This window comes from Nomascus leucogenys, chromosome 10 (assembly GCF_006542625.1).
Source record: "Nomascus leucogenys isolate Asia chromosome 10, Asia_NLE_v1, whole genome shotgun sequence".
Classification (NCBI taxonomy): Eukaryota; Metazoa; Chordata; class Mammalia; order Primates; family Hylobatidae; genus Nomascus; species Nomascus leucogenys.
The window spans coordinates 73,401,854-73,422,363 of record NC_044390.1 but is presented as its reverse complement, the minus strand read 5'-3'; the positions used below and the strand labels follow the sequence as shown (position 1 = coordinate 73,422,363).

The following is a 20,510-nucleotide window of genomic DNA, read 5'->3' as shown; positions in this document are numbered from 1 at the left end:
ACTTAGGACTGCAAAAACAAGTGGAAATGTGTTTATGTATTCATTTATTGATTGCGACAGAGCGAGACCATCCCCACTATCACCATTGTCATCATCACCATCACCATTTCTATCATAATCACCACCATCATCCTCCTCCTCATCATCATATCGAGTGTAGGCTGGAGGGTAGTAGCGTGATCTCGGCTCACTGCAACCTCCGCCTCCCGGATTCAAGCGATTCTCCTGCTTCAGCCTCCTGAGTAGCTGGAATTACAGGTGTGCCACCACACCCAGCTAATTTTTTGTATTTTTAGTAGAGGCAGGGTTTCTCCATGTTGGCCAGGCTGATCTCGAACTCCTGACCTCAGGTGATCCACCTCTCTCAGCCTCCCGAAGTGCTGGAATTACAGGTGTGAGCCACTGTGCTTGGCCTATTTTTAAAGTAGTATCAAAATGTGCCCACATGAAAATGTCACATACTCATTCCTCAACCAAGAGGTGCCCCAGCTGGGCCCTTCCTCTTCTGCATGGACTTACAATATCTGGAGGTAGGCAGCTCCTGAGGATGTGCACCCCTGAGGCTGGGAAAGGTGGTCCTAGCTCTCCAGAGCCAAACTATAAAGAATGGCCCCCATCCCTAACACCTACTCAGTTTGCCGGGCATCCAGGCTCATGCCTTGGCCACTGGGGGCCTTGCCAACCTGGAACAGAGAAGAGGCAATCAACATTAACAGGGGTTTTCTATTTAGGCATTCTAACCAACATGCAGAAAGCCAAGAGGGCTGCAGGCTTAGAAAGCTTGACCTTATAATTTATGGTGCATGCGGTACGAGGGAGTTCTGAGGCATTTTTACACAAGCTGGATGAAAGGAAGCGATGTCTCCAGCTCCCCCTCTTCTCCGCCCACATTCCTGACCATCCAACACACTTTAGCAATGAAAAGGGATAGAGGAAACAAAACCAAGAGGAAAAGCAGAAGAGAAACTCCTCTAGATTCATGCTGTGCTCAGAAACTGGGGTAGGAGGATGGAAGTCTCCAGGAAGAGCTGTTGATCCCTTCCTGCCTGCCCTGGAAGATGCGCTTCCATGACTGCCCACCAGCCTCCTCTTCTGGGTGTAACTGAACACCATGGTGGAGCCACACTTCAGAGAAACACACTGCTTGCTTTTAACGTTAAACACATCCTAGCCTGTGGTTTGTAAGCCACATATGGTCCTGGGAGTCCCAAGAAATAATGATGAAAGAAAATCGTTGAAATCTGGACACAGAAGCTCTGTGAAGCTATACTTTCCCTCAGTGACTCTGCAAATTGTATTAGCTGTCCAATATTCACTGAGCATTGCCATATGCCCAGTATCATGGTGTCTCTTGTCTAATCCTCATAACAGCAAGGTTGTTCTTTTTTTTCTTTTTTGAGACGGGGTCTTTCTATCACCTGGGCTGGAGTGCAATGGTGAACAGGGCTCACTGCAGCCTTGACTTTCCAGGCCCAAGCAATCCTCTCGCCTCAGCTCCCCAAGTAGCTGGGACTACAGTCATGCTCCACCATGTCTGGATAATTTTTTTTTTTTGTATTTTTTTGTAGGGACAGGGTTTTGCCATGTTGCCCAGGCTGGTTTTGAACTCCTGGGCTCAAGCAATCCACCTGCCTCAGCCTCCCCAAGTCCTGGGATTATAGGTGTGAGCCACCACGCCTGGCCCAATGAGGTAGAAATTACTCCTATTTTATAGCTGAAGATATTGAGGTTCAGAAAGGTCACACTCCAAAGTCAGTCATGGAGCTGAATTTGAACCCAAGTCAGTCTATTCTACAGCCTATGTCTTAACCACTATATGTACTATCTCCCAGAGGAAAAGAATGAGAGGGAAATGCTGAAAATATTAACAGTCCCATTGTCCTATTCTCTATTCATTCATTCAGTGCTCAGTAGAGGCAAAAATTGAGAAACCGTCCATTCTCATATCTGGCCTACAATCTGGGTGTTTTTTTTTTTTTTTTTTTTTTCTGAGACAGGGTCTTGCTCTGTTGCCCAGGCTGGAGTACAGTGGTGCCATCATAGCTCACTATAACCTTGAACTCCTGGGCTCAAGCGATCCTCCTGTCTCAGCCTCCTGAATGCCACCACATCCAGCAAATTTTTTTTGGTGGAGTCAGGGTCTTGCTGTTATCCAGGCTGGTCTCGAACTCCTGGCCTCGTGATCTTCCTGCCTTGGCCTCCCATAGTGTTGGGATTACAGGTGTGAGGCACTGCACTTGGCCTGGATCAATTTTTAAAAATTTAAATATCATTGAATTATTTTTGATAAGGATCAGATGACTATTTCTCTAAGAAACAGATTAATAATAAGAAAGGTCCTTAAAGATGCACCTTACAGAAAGGGTGACCCTGAAATCTAGAGGAGTTTAGGGATACTTCTCAAGATCACACACTTTGGTAGTAGCACTAAAGGGGTAGGGCTCTTGCTTCCAAAGCCAGATCTTGGCAGCAAGCTGCTTTACCAGTTATCACTGCCTCTGCCCCTAACATGGAGAACTGCTTGAAGGGGGATAACCTCTTTTTGTGCACTAGAGATTTTAACAACACAACGCGAACTTAGCTGAACAGTTTTTAAACAAGGTTCTTGTGATGAGTGAGTCTTCTCATTTCCTCTGCTGTCTCCCCGCTCCACAGGTCAGAGACCTGCGCCCTGTTGAACCAGGAGGCTCCTACGATAACTCCTGGTATTTAGTTGAAGTAGGGTGTTCCTCTCTGTCTGGGGCAGATGGTTATATTTCTAGTCCAGAACCTGCTATAATTTACTCTGTCCTCCCACACTAATAGCGATTCTTCTATCGGCCAGCTTGGCTTCTACAGCCTTCTGCAATCTGGAGCCGCTCCACCCAGTTCATCTCTTTCTTCTCTACATGTAGAACACACCCTCATGGCCAACAGGTGTCCTGGGCTCACCCCATTTCCGCCACAGAAATATCCTCCGTGCTCTCCTCATATGCAAATCATTCTTCAAGGCACTGCTCAAGGTCTTTCTGCCCCCAAAGCCTGCCCATGTACAGCCCAATGGTTTGCTTTCCAAATCTCTTTACATTTATATTCCCAATTTACCTAAGTTGGCCCTTAACAGGTTTCTGTATATATCTCCAAGTGTAATGCAGGCTCCTTGAGGGCAGGCACACAAGTGTTCGTTCATTCACTAGAGGCTTTTAGTAGCACCTTATAAAGCGAGAAAGAAGGAGAAATATAAACTATGGTTGCTTCCAGTCCTCAAGGAGGGGAGACATACCTGGCACATAGTGGGCCCTCAACAAAGGTTTGCTATATTGAACTAACATAAATGCTTCTCGTTGCAATTACTTGCTAAGTCCCATGAGAGGTATCAAGTGGTGTTACTGGGAACGTATCATCAGAGGTGGCATTTGAACCCCATAGGCTTTAAGGGCAGGGCATGGTTTTGTCTTTGTTAACAGAACTGGGAGGAGGTTACAGACAGAAGAAACAGCATTCCTACCGCACACAGTGCCAGGCACACATCACTCACCAGGAACTGGGGAAAGCAGTGGAATTGAGTGAGTTCTGTCCCTGCCCCAGCACCAACTAGACTGAGTGAGTGGGCAAGTTGCTTAACTTCCCTGGGCCCGCGTTTCCTTCTCATTCTGAAGTGATTAAGCTGCACAGACTTCAGAAAGAAGCCGACTGAGTGAGGTTCGAATGATGACTATATGTGACCTTGAGCCAATCCGAAGCCGGCTCCCTCAGTCTCAATTTCCTTCCTACAAAATGGGTAAAATAATTTCTACCTCACAGGGCTTTTGTGAGATTTCGAGAACATATGTGAGTCGCTAAGCACACAGCCTGGCAATACTAGATTTCCTTTTACAAAAGTAGGGGTGACAACCCTGATCTGCCTCTTTCTGTGCGGCTGCTGCTGACTCCGCAGCACCCATCCCAGAGGCTGTCAGGAGTCGGGGCCGTGGACAAACTTCATGACTCCGAAAGAGAAAACAGAGCTGAAAGGGCTTCGGGGGGAAAAAGTAAAGAGCTGGCCACAGCAGGCTAACTTGGCTAACGGGGACGCTCGGTGAATGCGTCCCCTTGAAGAGACTTACCGCAATCGAGAATCTTTGCTAACTCGCATCAACCATGCCTCCGAAGCTGGCTGGATTTTAGACAGCCTTTTGTGCCTCCGCCTTCAAACCCAAGGCAAAGGACAAGGCCCAACCCCATGGCGGGCTGGGAGAGTGAAAGCAGGGGGATTCCCCCAATTCCCAGCGGAAAGGAAGGGCGATCTGTTTCCACCCGCTGACTCCCACTCCCGGGGCCAGGGCTCCTTGGGCGCCCCCCTTCATTTCTCTCCTCTCCGCACAGGTCGGAAAGGGAGGGGGTCGTGCTTGGCCCGCGGCGCAGGGTCACCCCGGCTTTCGTCCCTCCGACCCCGCCTGGCCGCCCATACCCGGCCCCCGTCGACCCTGCTCGGCCGCCCCGGCTGGGGTCGATCTGGCCCTCCGCCCCCGGCCTGCGTGGAACCCGCCGGGCCGCCAGCCCCACCTCGGCCGCCTCCCCTCCCCTCCCCTCCCCTCCGCTCCGCTCCGCATTTCTCCCCTCCCCTCGCGGCCACCTCGGCGCCCACCGCGGCCTCAGCAGACCCCGCCGGGCTCCCGCCCCGCGCCCGGCCACCCCCGCGCCGGCTTCCCGGCCCCCGTAGACCCCGCCCGGCCCTCCCTCTCCGGGGTCGTGGCGGCGGGGAGGAGGGGCCGCCCGGCCGGCGTGCGTGGCAGGCTCTCCCGGCTCGGCTCGCTCGGCCTCCCTTACCGGGAGGCGGGGTCGGCGCCGCGGCGGCGGAGGCAGGCCCCCTCCTCCTGCCTCCTCGGCCCGGCCTCCTTCCCCGGCCGCGCGTCCTCTCGGCCGCTCCGACGCCAGCAGCGCCCGCGTGCCGCTCGCCCAGTCCCGGGGGAGCCCCTGCAAGTTTCCCGGGCCGCGCGCCGCGCTCGCTCGCCTCCCAGCCCGTGGCCCGAGCCGCCGCCGCGCCCGCCATGCCCTCGGCCAAACAAAGGGGCTCCAAGGGCGGCCACGGCGCCGCGAGCCCCTCGGAGAAGGGTGCCCACCCGTCGGGCGGCGCGGATGACGTGGCGAAGAAGCCGCCGCCGGCGCCGCAGCAGCCGCCGCCGCCCGCGCCGCACCCGCAGCAGCACCCGCAGCAGCACCCGCAGAACCAGGCGCACGGCAAGGGCGGCCACCGCGGCGGCGGCGGCAAGTCCTCCTCCTCCTCCTCCTCCGCCGCCGCTGCCGCCGCCTCGTCCTCGGCGTCCTGCTCGCGCAGGCTCGGCAGGGCGCTCAACTTTCTCTTCTACCTCGCCCTGGTGGCGGCGGCCGCTTTCTCGGGCTGGTGTGTCCACCACGTCCTGGAGGAGGTCCAGCAGGTCCGGCGCAGCCACCAGGACTTCTCTCGGCAGAGGGAGGAGCTGGGCCAGGGCTTGCAGGGCGTCGAGCAGAAGGTGGGTACCCCCGGCCCCCCAACTGTCCCCATCAACTGCGGCCTCCGGACCCACGGCCGGGCTCCTTCGTGCTTCCCGACCCGCCCCTAGCGCTGCCTGCCCAGGCCCCGAGGCGGGAGCCGGCCGCTCCTCCTTGGCGGGCCCTGGCCTAGACACCCCCCTCTATGCGGCCCCCTAGTTCCGAGGCAGTCCCCAGACCCCCTTTGTTAATGGCTGCGGAGGAATCGGCCCCGAGGGATGGGCCGCCGCGAGGATGGCCAGGCCCGCCTGGCAGGGTGGGCCAAGGGCCTGTCACAGGGCATTAGCGGTGACCTGTAAGGAAGCCGGCAGGCTCCGGGGAGCCCATTCTTTCTGGATTAGGAACCGCTGAATGGGCAGAGTTGTCTGAAAAGGAGGTTGGAAGGGAAGCCAGCGCATCCCTGGAAGCCTCAGGCAAGGCCCCTCCTCAGCTCTGCCTGTGGGAGACATCCGAGCGGGGTTTTTAATAGACCCGGAGCTGGCATTCTTACTCATTTGCAGGTCCAAATGAAATACCATCTATCTTTAGGTCCCTTGTCCTGTATTGGACCAGCCTGCCCAGGTGGGCCTTTGACGTAGTCTTACTTCAGCTTTTTTGGATTTTCTTTTGAGAGGGAGTCTGGCTGTGTTGCCCAGGGTGGAGTGCAGTGGTACGATCTCAGCTCACTGCAACCTCTGCCTCCCAGGTTCCAGCGATTCTCCTGCCTCAGCCTCCTGAGTAGCTGGGATTTACAGGCATGTGCCACCACGCCCGGCTGATTTTTTATTAGTAGTAGAGACAAGGTTTCACCGTGTTGGCCAGGCTGGTCTGGAACTCCTGACCTCAAATGATCCGCCTGCCTCGGCTTCCCAAAGTGCTGGGATTACAGGCGTGAGCCACTGCGCCCGGCCCTACTTCAGCTTTAGGGGAAGGGAAGGGCCAAAAATACTAGATCATACTGGTGAATAATACTTCTAGCCACATTTATATGGTGTTTAGAATGCTTACTCACATATTATCTAATTCTTATAGCTACCCTGGGAGGGAGGGAGGACTAACAGTTTTGATTTCATTTCCCAGAGCGGAACATTGAGGTTTAGACAGAGGAGTGAGTTGACAAAGTCCCCAGCTGGTGAGTGGCAGACACATGAGAATGTCCAGGTTACTGCCCTGTTCTTTAAGGGTCCACAGGGGTCCATTTCAGGTATAGATGGACCCAACTCTCAAGGCGAAGGTGCTTAGCTTCCACCCTTCTGTGGTTTTTCCATACCAAGTACGGCCCCTTTGATCTCATTCGCCCTGCACTGTGTCATTGCTCAATAAAACTTGGTTGCAAGACTGAAACAAAAAATCCCGCCACTTCTGATCCCGGAGCCACTGCCTCCTTTTCCCAGCATGCTGTCTGTCCTGCCAAGTTGCTCTCTGCTTTTGTTGAGTGTGCAGGACTAGGAATTTCCTCTTAAGACTGGCAGAGCATGGCCGGGCGTGGTCTCTCACGCCTGTAATCTCGGCACTTTAGGAAGCCGTGGCGAGCGGATCACCTGAGGTCAGAAGTTTGAGAGCAGCCTGACCAACATGGTGAAACCCTGTGTCTACTAAAAATACAAAAATTAGCGGGGTGTGGTGGCACATACCTGTAGTCCTAGCTACTCAGGAGGCTGAGGCAGAAGAATTGCTTGAACCCGGGAGGTGGAGGCTGCAGTGAGCGGAAATCCTGCCAGTGCACCCCAGCCTGGGCGACAGAGTGAGACTCCGTCTCAAAAAAAAAAAAAAAAAAAAAAGGACTGGCAGAGCAACTGGAATGAGTCAGCCTGCTAAATGCTGCAGGCCAAGGGAGGTGACTTTTCTAAGGGAATTAAGTAGGCAGTGCTGCGTTGCCTATCCTGAATGTCAAACCATTCTTAAAAAATAGACATAATGCTGAAGTATAATGACTAGCCTCTGTTTCTTCTCTTTCATCCACCTACTTACTAGTCAATCATAATATTTATTGAAGTCTGATAGTTGCATGGCTCTGTGTAGGCTTTGTGGGAGGGTATGAAGGAGCAAAAGACACGAATCACTTGTGCAGCGCATAAGGAGGTGTCAGTTGAGGGTAACTCCTGTGAAAGTTCAGAAGAGGGAGGGTGTGGAATTTCGCCTGTATCCCGGTGGCCAGGGTAGTGCCAGCCATCTAGCTCGTGATCGATAAATGTTGAGAGGACTGTGATGAACACCGTGGCAGGGGCACTATTTTGAGCATGTTTAAGAGAGGAGGTGGCTACCCTGCCAATGGCAGAGTCACATTTAGGAAATTGTGAGAGAGGGTAGGTTGGAAGTTGAGGCCAAAATAGGGAAGGTCTTGAATCCAGGTTAATTCTCTGTGCTTCTCCCTGCCCCTCCCTTAGTCCCTTCTTTTTGCTTCTCATCTCTTCTCCATCACAGCTATGTATATAGATCACTTTCTTCTTTGGGGCTCAGTTTTCCCATCCACACAATGAGAAGAGGGCTCCGTCCAGACTTTTAAGAATCCTCATGGCTCTAAAATCATTGAAATAGTGACTTCTCTGTTTTTTATTTCATATTTTATATTTCGTAGAGACAGGGTCTCGCTCTGTCACCAGGCTGGAGCATAGTGGTGTGATCGTAGCTCACTGCAGCCTTGAGCTCCTGGCCTCAAGCGTTCCTTTTGCCTCAGCCTCACAAGTAGCTGGGACTACAGGCATGCACAAGCATGTCCAGCTATTTATTTATTTTTAAAATTTTTGGTAGAGACAGGTTCTTGCTGTGTTGCTCAGGCTGGTCTCAAACTCCTGGGCTCAAGCAGTCCTCCTGTCTCGGCCTCTCAAAGTGCTGGGATTACAGATGTGAGCCACTGCGCCTGGCTGACCGCTTTTCTTTTAATTTAGTAGTGTAATCAAACCATAATTTAATGTGTCATATTGATGGTGCACTTATTACATGCCAGGCACTATGCAAAGCATTTGAAAATGCATCATCTGCTGACTCTCACAACAACCCCAAGAGGTAGGTACTATCATCAGCCCTCTCTGACAGATGAGAAAAGTGAGAGGCTCAGTAACTGAGCAGTCATACAGCTAGTAAGTGGCTAGGCTAGGATCCAAACTGTTGTCTAACTCCTAGAACACTATTAACCACTCCATTATTTAGCCTAGTACATAGTAGATGCCCAATAAATGTTCCATTGACTTGAGACTCAGAACATGGCCAGAACAGTGTTAGGATTTGCCATAGAATGTGGCCACTCTCTCTGTATCTTTGGGGTGGCCAGTCAATAAGTTATTTTGCATTGAGGAACCAGTTGTGTTTGGTTCTCTGACAGCCTAAGTTTGAACCCTTTTATAACTCTTGGTTACTTGTTGGGTGGTGGAGTTTGATTCATAGCAGGGAAGTATACTTACAGTATTCATAATTAGTGTTCACTAGGGGTCAGCCATGCTATTAAATGCTTTATAGCCATGATTTCGGTTCTCCCAGCCACCCTCTGAGGCAGGTGTCATTTAGTAGCACCATTTTGCAGATGGGGCAGTTGAGGACTGGCTGTGTAACTCATTCAAGGTCACACACAGACCATAAGTTGTGTAGCTGGAGTTGGGTGCCCCCCTGTCTCTTGTTCTCCAGATGTTCTTGTTATTGGAGAATGGCTCAAATCTTCTGAATGACGGTAGCACAGGCAGAGAGGCTGGCCTGTCCTTACCCAGAGGTTTCAGCAGGCACAAGTGGGTCCTGGGCTTCAGAAAGTGTTGGCAGTTCATCTCTAGGCCCTCTGAAGAGCCTGTGTTGCCCTGGCAGATCCAGCGTGATATAAAGCAATGGTAGGAGTAGGCTAGGCCTGGTAGGGACAGTTTAATGAGACTAGGACCTATTTGTGGAAGAGTGAGCTCCCTGGTCATATTTCTTTGTTTTCTTGTCTAGATTCTCTGGCTAAGGAGTCAGGGCTTCAGGAGTTGGCAGTCTCTCTTCCAGGTACTCAGGGCACTTTGAAGTCAGTGCCCCTGCCTGAGCATATCACATACTGGTTGAGAGCTCAGGTTCTGAAATGAAGCATTTTAGGATTTTGACATTTGAGCCTACCACTTACCAGTTTCCTCATTAGTAAAATGGAGATCACTGGGAGATACCAACTCATGAGATTATGATGAGGGTGTAATGAGATGATGTGTCTGAAGTCCTTTGTATAGTTATTGGTCCATCACAAGTGTCTGGTTGAATGTCAACCACTGCTAACACCCAGTCCCCCCACCCTAGGGTGTAACCTTGAGGGCAAGGATCCTAGCCATTATTTCATCTCTGGCATCTTGCCCGTGGCCTGCCACTTAGTGGGCATCCCACATTTACTGGAGGAACAGATATTTCCAATGCATATTGATGATAATGAGTTATTTGCACATAAAAATGCACAACTCATAGTCCCCTCAGTAGGGGAACACCATGTTCTTTTTTATAGTGTTGGGGGTTGGGTATAATTTCTGTTCTAGTCTCCTTCCTAACCATTTGTGAAGAGCCAGCCCAGGTCAGGGCTGACAGGGATCAGAGGAGACATGGACCAGCTCATCAGGCTTTGCTTGAATTCCCTCATTCTGTGATTCCATCAAAAAACACTGGATGAAAGCCTGCCATGTTGAAGGTACTGTGCTCACCTGCTCACACCTCTGTTCTGAGTGCTATGCTTAGAACAGGCAGACACTGTGATTTAATAACCTAGTTTCAGAGTTGGGCTCTCTCCAGTACCTTCACAGAGTGTCCTTTAAGACTCAGGTCGTATTTGGTTGGGCAGGGAAATTGTCTAGTATTCTGGAGCCCCTTAGAACCTTATTCTAATCTGCCTTAAAACAGACTGATGGAGCTAGACAGCACTTTAGAGACCTATTTGCTATTGGATGAGGAGCCTGGGACTTGGAAAGTGAATGTGACTCTTCATGCTTACAGAGCTGTCTACTGGTGGGGCTGGCACGAAAGCTGAGGTTTGCTGTTCACATCCCACTTCAGTTTATCCTCCTGCCTTTTGGCATGGGCTGAGGATAGTTCTAGGAATCTGCAGACTTACCAGGTGCTTCAGAAGAAATGGGAAGTAATCACGATGATGATAGCTGCCATGTATTGGGTGTTCACTATGTGCTGGGCACAGTTTAAGTACTTGATATATTATTAATTCACTTAATCCTCATACGGACAATCATATGAGGCTGGTACTGTTTTCCCATCCTTCAGCTGAGGAAACCAAGGTACAGATAGGCTAAATAACTTCCCCAAGATCACACTGCTGGGAAGTGTTAAAGTTATGATTTGAACCTAGGCAGTCTGGCTCCAGAGACTGTGCTGTTTTATTTTTTAACTTTTAATCATGGCAGTGTTCAAGTGTAAACAAAAAAAGAACAATATAATGATCCCCAGTTTCAAGAATTACTGATGTTTTGCCATTCTTTTTTCATTCCATCAGCACCCCTCCCCTCTGCCATTTTTTTTTTTTTTTTGGCTGGAGTTAGAAGTCTGACTCTGAACCACTCTCTTGCCCTATGCCTGCCCAACCTGGTCTCCCTTGTTCTCCAGATGCTGTTGGTGTTGAATGGCCATAGCACAGGCAGAGAGGTTGTCCTGTCCTGAAGCCAGAAAATTTACTAGGCAGAAGTGGGTCCAGGGCTTCAGAAAATGTTGGCAGTTCAGCTTTAGGGCCTCTGAAGAGCCTGTGTTGTCCTGGCAGATCCAGGGGATAGTGAATTAGGAATTAGTTTTAAAATGAATCCCTGGCTGACATTCTAAGTTTACCCAAAGCATTTTAGGATTTATTTGCAACTGATAAGAGTTCCTTTCCTTTCCTTCCCTTTCTCCTCCTTTCCCTGTTTGTTTTAACAGAACACAGCATATCACACCTAACAAAGTTTACAGTATTACTTATCATCTGACACCCAGTCCAGAATCACAGTTCCTTGATTATTTCAAAAATGGCTTTAAAAATTTTATTTATTCATTTTTTAATTTTTTTGTTGTTTTAGAGACAGAACCTCACTCTGTTGCCCAGGCTCAAGGCACTCCTGGGCTCAAGGCAACCTGTCACCTTAGCTTCCCAAGTAGCTGGGACTACAGGTGGACACTACCAGGCCCAGCTCAAAGATGTCTTTTTAATAGTTGGTTTGTTCAAATCAGAATCTATGTAAGATCCACACATTATATTTGATTGAAAAATTTCCTAAATTTCTTTCAGTCTGTGAGTTTCCTGTTTTTCCTTCTTTTAAAGTGCCACTTAGTTGTTGAAGATCCTGGTTCTTTGTCCTGTAGAATTTTCCACATTGTGGGTTTGGCTGATTGCATCCTCATGACATGTCTCTCCTGCATGATGGGGACTTGGTAGAGTCAGGTTCTTGTTTTCTGTCTTTTCCTTTTTTTTTTTTTCTTTTTTTGCAACAAAGCATTAAAGGTGGCACCATGTGCCACCTTTAATGGTTATTAATCCATTTATTACCAGGTTATTAATCATTGTGCTGTCCAGCCTGATTAGTCAGGCCTGGGTTATAAATCATCCCTGGAGCACTAGGAGGGGGCCCTAGGATTAGTCCTCAAAACCATATGGACTATATGTGGAAGGATGTTTCTCCAAAGGAGAATTGTGGTGCCATTCTGGAAAAAAACGGGACCTGGAGGCTGGGCAGACAAAAAAAGTTGTATCATGTGAAACTCATCAGCTCTTCTCAGCAATTAACGTCTGGATTTTGATTACAGGTGCAGTCTTTGCAAGCCACATTTGGAACTTTTGAGTCCATCTTGAGAAGCTCCCAACATAAACAAGACCTCACAGAGAAAGCTGTGAAGCAAGGGGAGAGTGAGGTCAGCCGGATCAGCGAAGTGCTGCAGAAACTCCAGAATGAGATTCTCAAAGACCTCTCGGATGGGATCCATGTGGTGAAGGACGCCCGGGAGCGGGACTTCACGTCCCTGGAGAACACCGTGGAGGAGCGGCTGACGGAGCTCACCAAATCCATCAACGACAACATCGCCATCTTCACAGAAGTCCAGAAGAGGAGCCAGAAGGAGATCAATGACGTGAAGGCAAAGGTTGCCTCCCTGGAAGAATCCGAGGGGCACAAGCAGGAGTTGAAAGCCTTAAAGGAAGCTGTGAAGGAGATCCAGACCTCAGCCAAGTCCAGAGAGTGGGACATGGAGGCCCTGAGAAGTGCCCTTCAGACTGTGGAGTCTGACGTCTACACCGAGGTCCGCGAGCTGGTGAGCCTCAAGCAGGAGCAGCAGGCTTTCAAGGAGGCGGCCGACACGGAGCGGCTTGCCCTGAAGGCCCTCACGGAGAAGCTTCTCAGGTCCGAGGAGTCCGTCTCCCGCCTTCCGGAGGAGATCCGGAGACTGGAGGAAGAGCTCCGCCAGCTGAAGTCCGATTCCCACGGGCCGAAGGAGGACGGAGGCTTTAGACACTCGGAAGCCTTCGAGGCGCTCCAGCAAAAGAGTCAGGGACTGGACTCCAGGCTCCAGCACGTGGAGGATGGGGTGCTCTCCATGCAGGTGGCTTCTGCGCGCCAGACCGAGAGCCTGGAGTCCCTCCTGTCCAAGAGCCAGGAGCACGAGCAGCGCCTGGCCGCCCTGCAGGGGCGCCTGGAAGGCCTGGGGTCCTCAGAGGCAGACCAGGATGGCCTGGCCAGCACGGTGAGGAGCCTGGGCGAGGCCCAGCTGGTGCTGTACGGCGACGTGGAGGAGCTGAAGAGGAGTGTGGGCGAGCTCCCCAGCACTGTGGAATCACTCCAGAAGGTGCAGGAGCAGGTGCACACGCTGCTCAGTCAGGACCAAGCCCAGGCCGCCCGTCTGCCTCCTCAGGACTTCCTGGACAGACTTTCTTCTCTAGACAACCTGAAAGCCTCAGTCAGCAAAGTGGAGGCGGACTTGAAAATGCTCAGGACTGCCGTGGACAGTTTGGTTGCATACTCGGTCAAAATAGAAACCAACGAGAACAATCTGGAATCAGCCAAGGGTTTACTAGATGACCTGAGGAATGATCTGGATAGGTTGTTTGTGAAAGTGGAGAAGATTCATGAAAAGGTCTAAATGAATTGCGTGTGCAGGGCGCGGATTTAAAGTCCAATTCCTCATGACCAAAAAATGTGTGGTTTTCTCCCAAGTGTCCCCCACCCCCCAATTTCTTGTCCTCTCTTAAAGAGCAGTTGTCACCACCTGAACACCAAGGCATTGTATTTTCGTGCCCAGTTAATTTATTGACAATGTTTAAGTTCTCTGCTTCTGCATTTGGTTGGTTTCCTGAAGTGCAGCCCCTGTGAATAACAGGTGGCTTTTCATGGATGTCTCTAGTCAGAGAAAAATGATAAAGGCTTAAATTGAGGATTAACAGAAGCAGATTAACCTCAGAAATCCTGTCTGGCTGGCAGATTTCAAGTAAAAAAAAAAAAAGGTGGGTTGGGGGGACGCTTTTCTTTCTAGTTGTCTTTAAGGAAAATTAATTTTACTTTTTTTTTGTACTGGCCGAAATTTTTATGAGGTATCTCTCACTTGTCTTCCACTTTGAACCGGTTAAAGCTCATAGCTGTCAGCTCTGAATGAGGAGGGGAGAAGCCCCTGGGTCTTTCTTTGAAAGGAATCCGCTGTTTGAGGGCCGCCTCCCCTGTGTTGTGCGTGTCGTTTCTCTTCCTGACACATCTTGTGATATCAGAGGTAACTATGCAAAGCATCCAGACGGTTCTGAATGTGAAGCACTACACCCAGCAGAGTCCTGGTGCCCTCTGTCCCCACTGCCGGCCCGTGTTCTCTTTCCGGAGGTCACCAAGGAACACACAGGTTTAGACTACCAGAAAGGGGAGTCCTTGGGTTCTTTTCAAAAAATGCGTGAGGAGAGCTGTCCACAGTGGAATGGGGGGTCTCCCTGGGGAATGTAGGCCAAGTCCTTTTATTTTAACATGATATCCATGAAGAGGTTTGCTGTCTGGGCAGCCCTGTCGGCAAGGAGCGTGCATACTGCATTTCTGTAATTGTTTGCTGTATCTCCCTTCCCTCTGAGCTGTATTGTTCTTTAATGGCTGTCTTGCCCTTCCAAAAAAAATTGAAAACAAAAAAAACAAAAAAAACCCCGAAAAGTTAAAAAAAAAAAAAAAGTTTAGTTTACTGTGAAATGAACTGTATGGCTTATTTACAGTATTTTTAATTCTTAATAAACACTTGAGCTTTGTTATGACTTTTCCAGAGTGGTTACATTCTGAGAATTTCGTAATTATGATGTGTTTTTTATTAGCATGTGGTATAAACGATTAGCAAATAGGTAAGTTTACTATTTGAAGGCTGTTTTTTCTTTTAATTCTGAAACCAAGATGGCCTCACTCTTGGGCCAGGGACCTCCTTTGATGGACTGTTAGCAAGTGTGTTCAATGATTACTTGTCTCCAGCTCTGTTAGCTTCAAGCACAGGATCTCAACCTTCACTACCTATTAGAATCTTCCTGGGAGCTTTTAAAAAATGCCTGGGTCCTGCCCGCACAGATGCTGACTGAATAGGCATAAAGAAGCTGGCACTAGTTTTTGTTTTTTTTTTTTTTTGAGATGGAGCCTCGCTCTGTCACCCAGGCTGGAATGCAGTAGCAGGATCTCGGCTCACTGCAAGCTCCGCCTCCCGGGTTCTGGCCATTCTCCTGTCTCAGCCTCCCGAGTAGATGGGACTACAGGTGCTTGCCACCATGCCCGGCTAATTTTTTTATTTTTAGTAGAGACAGGGTTTCACCGTGTTAGTCAGGATGGTCTCGATCTCCTGACCTTGTGATCCGCCTGCCTTGGCCTCCCAAAGTGCTGGGATTACAGGCGTGAGCCACTGTGCCTGGCCAGCACTGGTATTTTAAAGGCTCCCTCTCTGATTCTAATGTCCAGCCAGGGTTGAGAACCAGTGTCTCAGACCATCTGAGTGACCTTCAGCCCTAGTGCACACCTGGGCGTGTTTCCTTCCCTGGATTTCCTTCCACCCTCCACCCAATAAAAACCGCATGCTGTTTATTGAGTACCTGTGTGCCAGGTCTTGTGCTCAGCATGTATAATAACCTGTTATTCCTCCTTATAGTCCCCCGAGGTAGGCAGTATCATTTCCCATTTCACAGAGGAACAGCAGGCTGAGAAGCTTCATACAAGATCATTCATTAGGAAGTGGCAGGGCTAAGCTTTGGACCTCATCCTTGCTCTAACTGGGACAACATCCTGTACCGTCCACTGACACCAGTACAGGTCCATTTGGCCTGTGGAGTATCTGTCCTGTTCCAGAGCCCGAGGCTGCAAGAGATTTCTTCTTTCCCACCTAGGGAGTAGAGGGTGGCTAGGACCTGAGGTCCTGTGGCTTGATGTCCCCCTTTCTGGCTGGAGGGCCCCTCATCTTTGAATTGCTGTCAGTCACTCTGGGTCCCTCAAAGTTTCACAACTCAGAGCTGGAAGTTTTTTCCAAAGCAATTAGCAAATCAGGACAGGCTCTGTAAATAATTTCTATTTTTATTTCCAAACCATTTTACTTTTTATTTTAAAGTCTTAAGTATTGACATGTATGCTTTAAATGGCTACTTTCACCCACTTGGGGAGGGTGCGGAACAGCATAAAGTCGCAGGCATGGAAAAAATTAAATTCATTTCCTTCTCAGGCCAATTGGTTGCATTGAGTTTGTTCTTGTTGTTTTTCCTGCCGTCATTTCTGCAGTTGCTAATCTCTGACTATGCAGTGGTTTAATAGATTCTCATTAATATTATAAAAGAAAACATTGACAGGTGTCTGATAAATATAAATTCTAGTGGTGAAAATAAAAGGAATATATTAGGAATTCACGTATTTCTGATGGTGGGGCAGTTAAGAGTTCTGACACCAAATAATTCAGCTCAGTCTTGTTCATTCATTCAATATAGTGTTCATTCAACAAACATTTATTGAGCTGATTGCCAGCCATTTTGCTAAGTATCAGTGAATTAAAATGTACAGGACTAGCCCAGTGGGAATGACAGTCATGGAAAATGGTAGGTATTAAAAATATAGGTGCTATACTTGGGTGTATTGGGCCAAGAGGAAGGAGTGACCGTTGTGCCATGGTTGGTCTAGAGGTGGTTAGAACAGGTTTTTGAAGGGCTGGGGGAAGTCCCTTGGAATGCTTTCATGAGTAATGGGAAGCTTCAGGAAACAGGTTGTTCTGCCCTTTGAACAAACGATATACACAAATTACTGAACATGTTGGTTAAATTGCAGATCCAGCACCAGGATAAGAGGCTGCAGTGAAACTTCTCAGGCAGGACTGACAGCACCCTGGTGAGGAGACTACACCACTGACCATGTGGCCTTGGGCAAGTCACTTAGAATGATGATGGTGTTGATAATAGAGATGATGGTGGAGATGGAGATGATGTGATGGTACAGGGTGGTTGTCACGACTGAATGAGGTATCGTGTTGAGAGGGGTTCGCTTAGCACAGAATCTGGCACATCATAAGTGCTTCAGTGATCATGCGTGCATGGATCATACCAGAGGTTAAAAATGTTGAAATACTGTTGTCCTAGTTGGTGAATAGCTTCTGCCCTGAGCCCCCTGCATGTCCTCTCTGGACCACTATACCTCTTTACAATCCAGCAACTTAATAGGTTAATATTCTAGTATAGCAGAGACCATAAGACTGCTCCAGCCCCAGGGCCTGCATTTGTTCTGATGGGTGGGTGCCCATCAGATTAGATATTTTGAAGTTATCCTTCCTTGTAAACTCAATAATTGGTGTGTGTGTAAGATTTGTTTTAAAGAAGTGACTACATAATGAGGTGGTAAAACTTGAACCCAGTTCTAAAAGATAAGTGGGGTTGTCAGGTACCAGGCAAAAGGTACTGGGTTTGAAGTGGTCAGGAGAGTTGAGAGGCTGAGCACAGTTCTTGCAGTTGGAATAGAGGAAGCAGAGGTGGGGAGTCAGGTGGAGATGGGGTAGGAGGGCTAATGGGGCCAGGACCTGGAGGCCTTGCGTGTCATCCCTGAGAGTTTGGATCTGAACTATGAGGAATAAACAAAAGGGTTTAAGTGGGGCGGGGGAAGTAACCATGGTCAGAACTGGGTTCTAGAGTGCCCCCGCATTGGCAGGATTGGAGGAGAGCAAGAGGAGGGCAGGTGGACATTGGGAAGTAGTGGTCCAGGCTGGGTCCGATGTGCCCTGAGGATGAGGGTTGCAGATGGATGTCAGAGACGTACCAGGTTAGATGCTGCTGAATGCCATGTGGGGTGAGGAAGGGAAAGGCCTCTAAGACAACAGCCTTCCCAGATGGGAGAGGATATAAGAAGGTGACTTGTGCTCATGGTGCCTGTACAAACAGAGCCCATGGGCTGGCCAGGTCTGGAGCTCGGTTGAGAGGCCTGCTTTCAGAATTACTCATCCATACTTACTATGAAATTAAGGAAGTGGATAAGATTGCTTAGATAATTTAAAGGAGATGTGAAGGAAAGGAACCCACGAAAGAATGATCAGAGAGGAAGGAGGAAAATGAGTGGGGAGTAATGGTAAGAAAAGGAAAGGCCCAGGAGGCCAGTCAGCGGCCAAAGCTCCGTGGCTTGAGTAGTTAACCACGCCTCACTAGGTCACAATTCTGTATGCTGAAATTCCCCTAATTAAATTACTTAATTTCTGTTTCCTGACGGGACCATAACTCATACAGAAGGCCTCCAATGGGTGAGACATTATTTGATAAAGAAAATGTACTTTCCTTTCTGGTTTCTAGCAATGCCCATGCCTTACTTCTGAGATTGACACAGCGTCCTGCTTTTAGCAGACACTTAAGTTGAGTGATTTGAGATGGCTTTGCAGAGTCAACCCCTTGAAGACATTTCTTCCTGATACCACCACTGCAACGGAGGTAGCTGCCTCTGTTTGGGCTGTGTAGCTTGATCTTAGCCTTTCTTCAGATGTGTGGATTACGTCCTGTTATGGCCAATGTGTGATGCTGTGTCCGGAACTGGCAGGTTCTTGGTCTCACTGACTTCAAGGATGAAGCCGTGGACCCTCGCCGTGAGTGTTACCGTTCTTAAAGCCCACGTGTCCGGAGTTTGCTCCTTCTGATGTTCTGATGTGTTCGGAGTTTCTTCTTTCTGGTGGGTTCGTGGTCTCACTGGCTTCAGGAACGAAGCTGTAGACCTTTGCAGTGAGTGTTACAGCTCATAAAGGCAGTGTTGACCCAAAGAGAGAGCAACAGCAAGATTTATTGCAAAGAGTCAAACAACAAAGGTTCCACAGTGCAGAAGTGGACCCAAGCGGGTTGCCACTGCTATGGCGGGCAGCCTGAGTTTATTCCCTTATCTGGCCCCACCCACATTCTGCTGATTGGTCCATTTTACAGAGAGCCGATTGGTCTGTTTTACAGAGAGCTGATTGGTCCGTTTTGACAGGGTGCTGATGGGTGCGTTTACAAACCTTGAGCTAGACACAAAAGTTCTCCAAGTCCCCACTAGATTAGCTAGACACAGAGCACTGATTGGTGCATTTACAAACCTTGAGCTAGACACAGGATGCTGATTGGTGCCTTTACAATCCCTCAGGTAGACATAAAGTTTCTCCAAGTCCCCACTAGACTCAGGGGCCCAACTGGCTTCACCCAGTGGATCCCACACCAGGGGCCACAGGTGGAGCTGCCCGCCGGTCCCGCGCAGTGTGCCTACACTCCTCAGCCCTTGGGCGGTCGATGGGACCCAGTGCCATGCAGCACATGGAGCAGGGGGTGGCGCTCGTTGGGGAGGCTTGGGCTGCAGGAGCCCACGGAGGTGGGGGGGATAGGGGGGAGGCTCAGGCATGGCGGGCTGCAGGTCCCGAGCCCTGCCCCGTGGGGAGGCAGCTAAGGCCTGGTGAGAAATCGAGTGCGGCGCCGGTGGGCCAGCATTGCTGGGGGACCCGGCGCACCCTCTGCAGCTGCTGGCCCGGGTGCTAAGCCCCTCACTGCCCGGGCTGCCGGCCGCTCCCGAGTGTGGGTCTGCCAAGCCCATACCCACCCGGAACTCTAGCTGGCGCACACAGCCCCGGTTCCCGCCGGTGCCTCTCCCTCCACACCTCCCTACAGGCTGATTGAGCCGGCTCTGGCCTCGGCCATCCCAGGAAGGGGCTCCCACAGTGCAGCGGCGGGCTGAAGGGCTCCTCAAGCACAGCCAGAGTGAGTGCTGAGGCCGAGGAGGCACCAAGAGTGAGCGAGGGCTGCAAGGGCTGCGAGGGCTGCCAGCACACTGTCACCTCTTAATGTCAGGCAAATACATCTTTTAATTTCTCTGTATCTCATGTTCCTCATCTGCAAAATGATGGCATTGGGCCAGACTAGTGGCTCTCACATTGTAACATGCATCAGGGTCACCTTGAAACCTTGTGAAAACACTGGGCCCGGTGTGGTGGCTCACGCCTGTAATCCCAGCACTTTGGGAGGCTGAGGTGGATGGATCATGAGGTCAGGAGATCAGGACCATCCTGGCTAACATGGTGAAACCCCGTCTCTGCAAAAAAAATACAAAAAATTAGCTGGGCGTGGTGATACGCGCCTGTGTTCCCAGCTGCTTGAGAAGCTGAGGCAGGAGAATTGCTTGAACCTGGGAGGCAGAGGTTGCAGTGAGCCAAGATCACACCACTGCCCTCCAGCCTGGGCGACAGAGTGAGACTCCGTATCCAAACACACACACACACACACACACACACACACACACACACACACACACCACTGATTGTAGGTCCCAGAATTTCCAAGTCAGGATTTCTGGGGAGGGACCCAATAATTTGCATCTTTAACAAGCTCCAGATAGTTCTGATGCTGCTGGTGAGGGGATTACACTTTTGAAAACCACTAGGGTAGAATTAGAGAGTAAGACTAAAAATCTGTGGTGGCAGGTGTATTTATTTCTACCTGGAGGAAAAAGATGAAGGAGCCGGAAGCTATAGCCTAAAAAGAAATATAAAAAGTGTATTTATGAGTGCCATCTCAATTTTTTTCATAACAAGGATGGGTATGAATGAATGCATTAAATCATTTTTTATTTCAACATAGATGCCAGAATGATGCAGTCATTTTCTAGACTTTTTCT

The 20,510-nt window shown here is 49.8% G+C and overlaps 1 protein-coding gene across 1 annotated transcript; it reads left to right on the top strand.

Annotated features, from left to right (window-relative positions):
* Positions 1-4,732: 4,732 nt before the first annotated feature.
* Positions 4,733-14,650, top strand: CKAP4 (cytoskeleton associated protein 4). Its single transcript, XM_030821297.1, has 2 exons — positions 4,733-5,471; positions 12,187-14,650. Exons 1-2 carry the CDS (start codon positions 5,010-5,012, stop codon positions 13,510-13,512), a joined length of 1,788 nt encoding a protein of 595 aa, XP_030677157.1. The 5' UTR covers positions 4,733-5,009; the 3' UTR covers positions 13,513-14,650.
* The last annotated feature ends 5,860 nt before the right edge of the window (positions 14,651-20,510 follow it).

Bases quoted from the DNA above. Each gene is read 5' to 3' on its own strand.
- CKAP4 (XM_030821297.1), top strand. From the start codon at position 5,010: ATGCCCTCGGCCAAACAAAGGGGCTCCAAGGGCGGCCACGGCGCCGCG. The intron at 5,472-12,186 runs GTGGGTACCCCC...TTTTGATTACAG, and splicing joins TGCAGGGCGTCGAGCAGAAG to GTGCAGTCTTTGCAAGCCAC.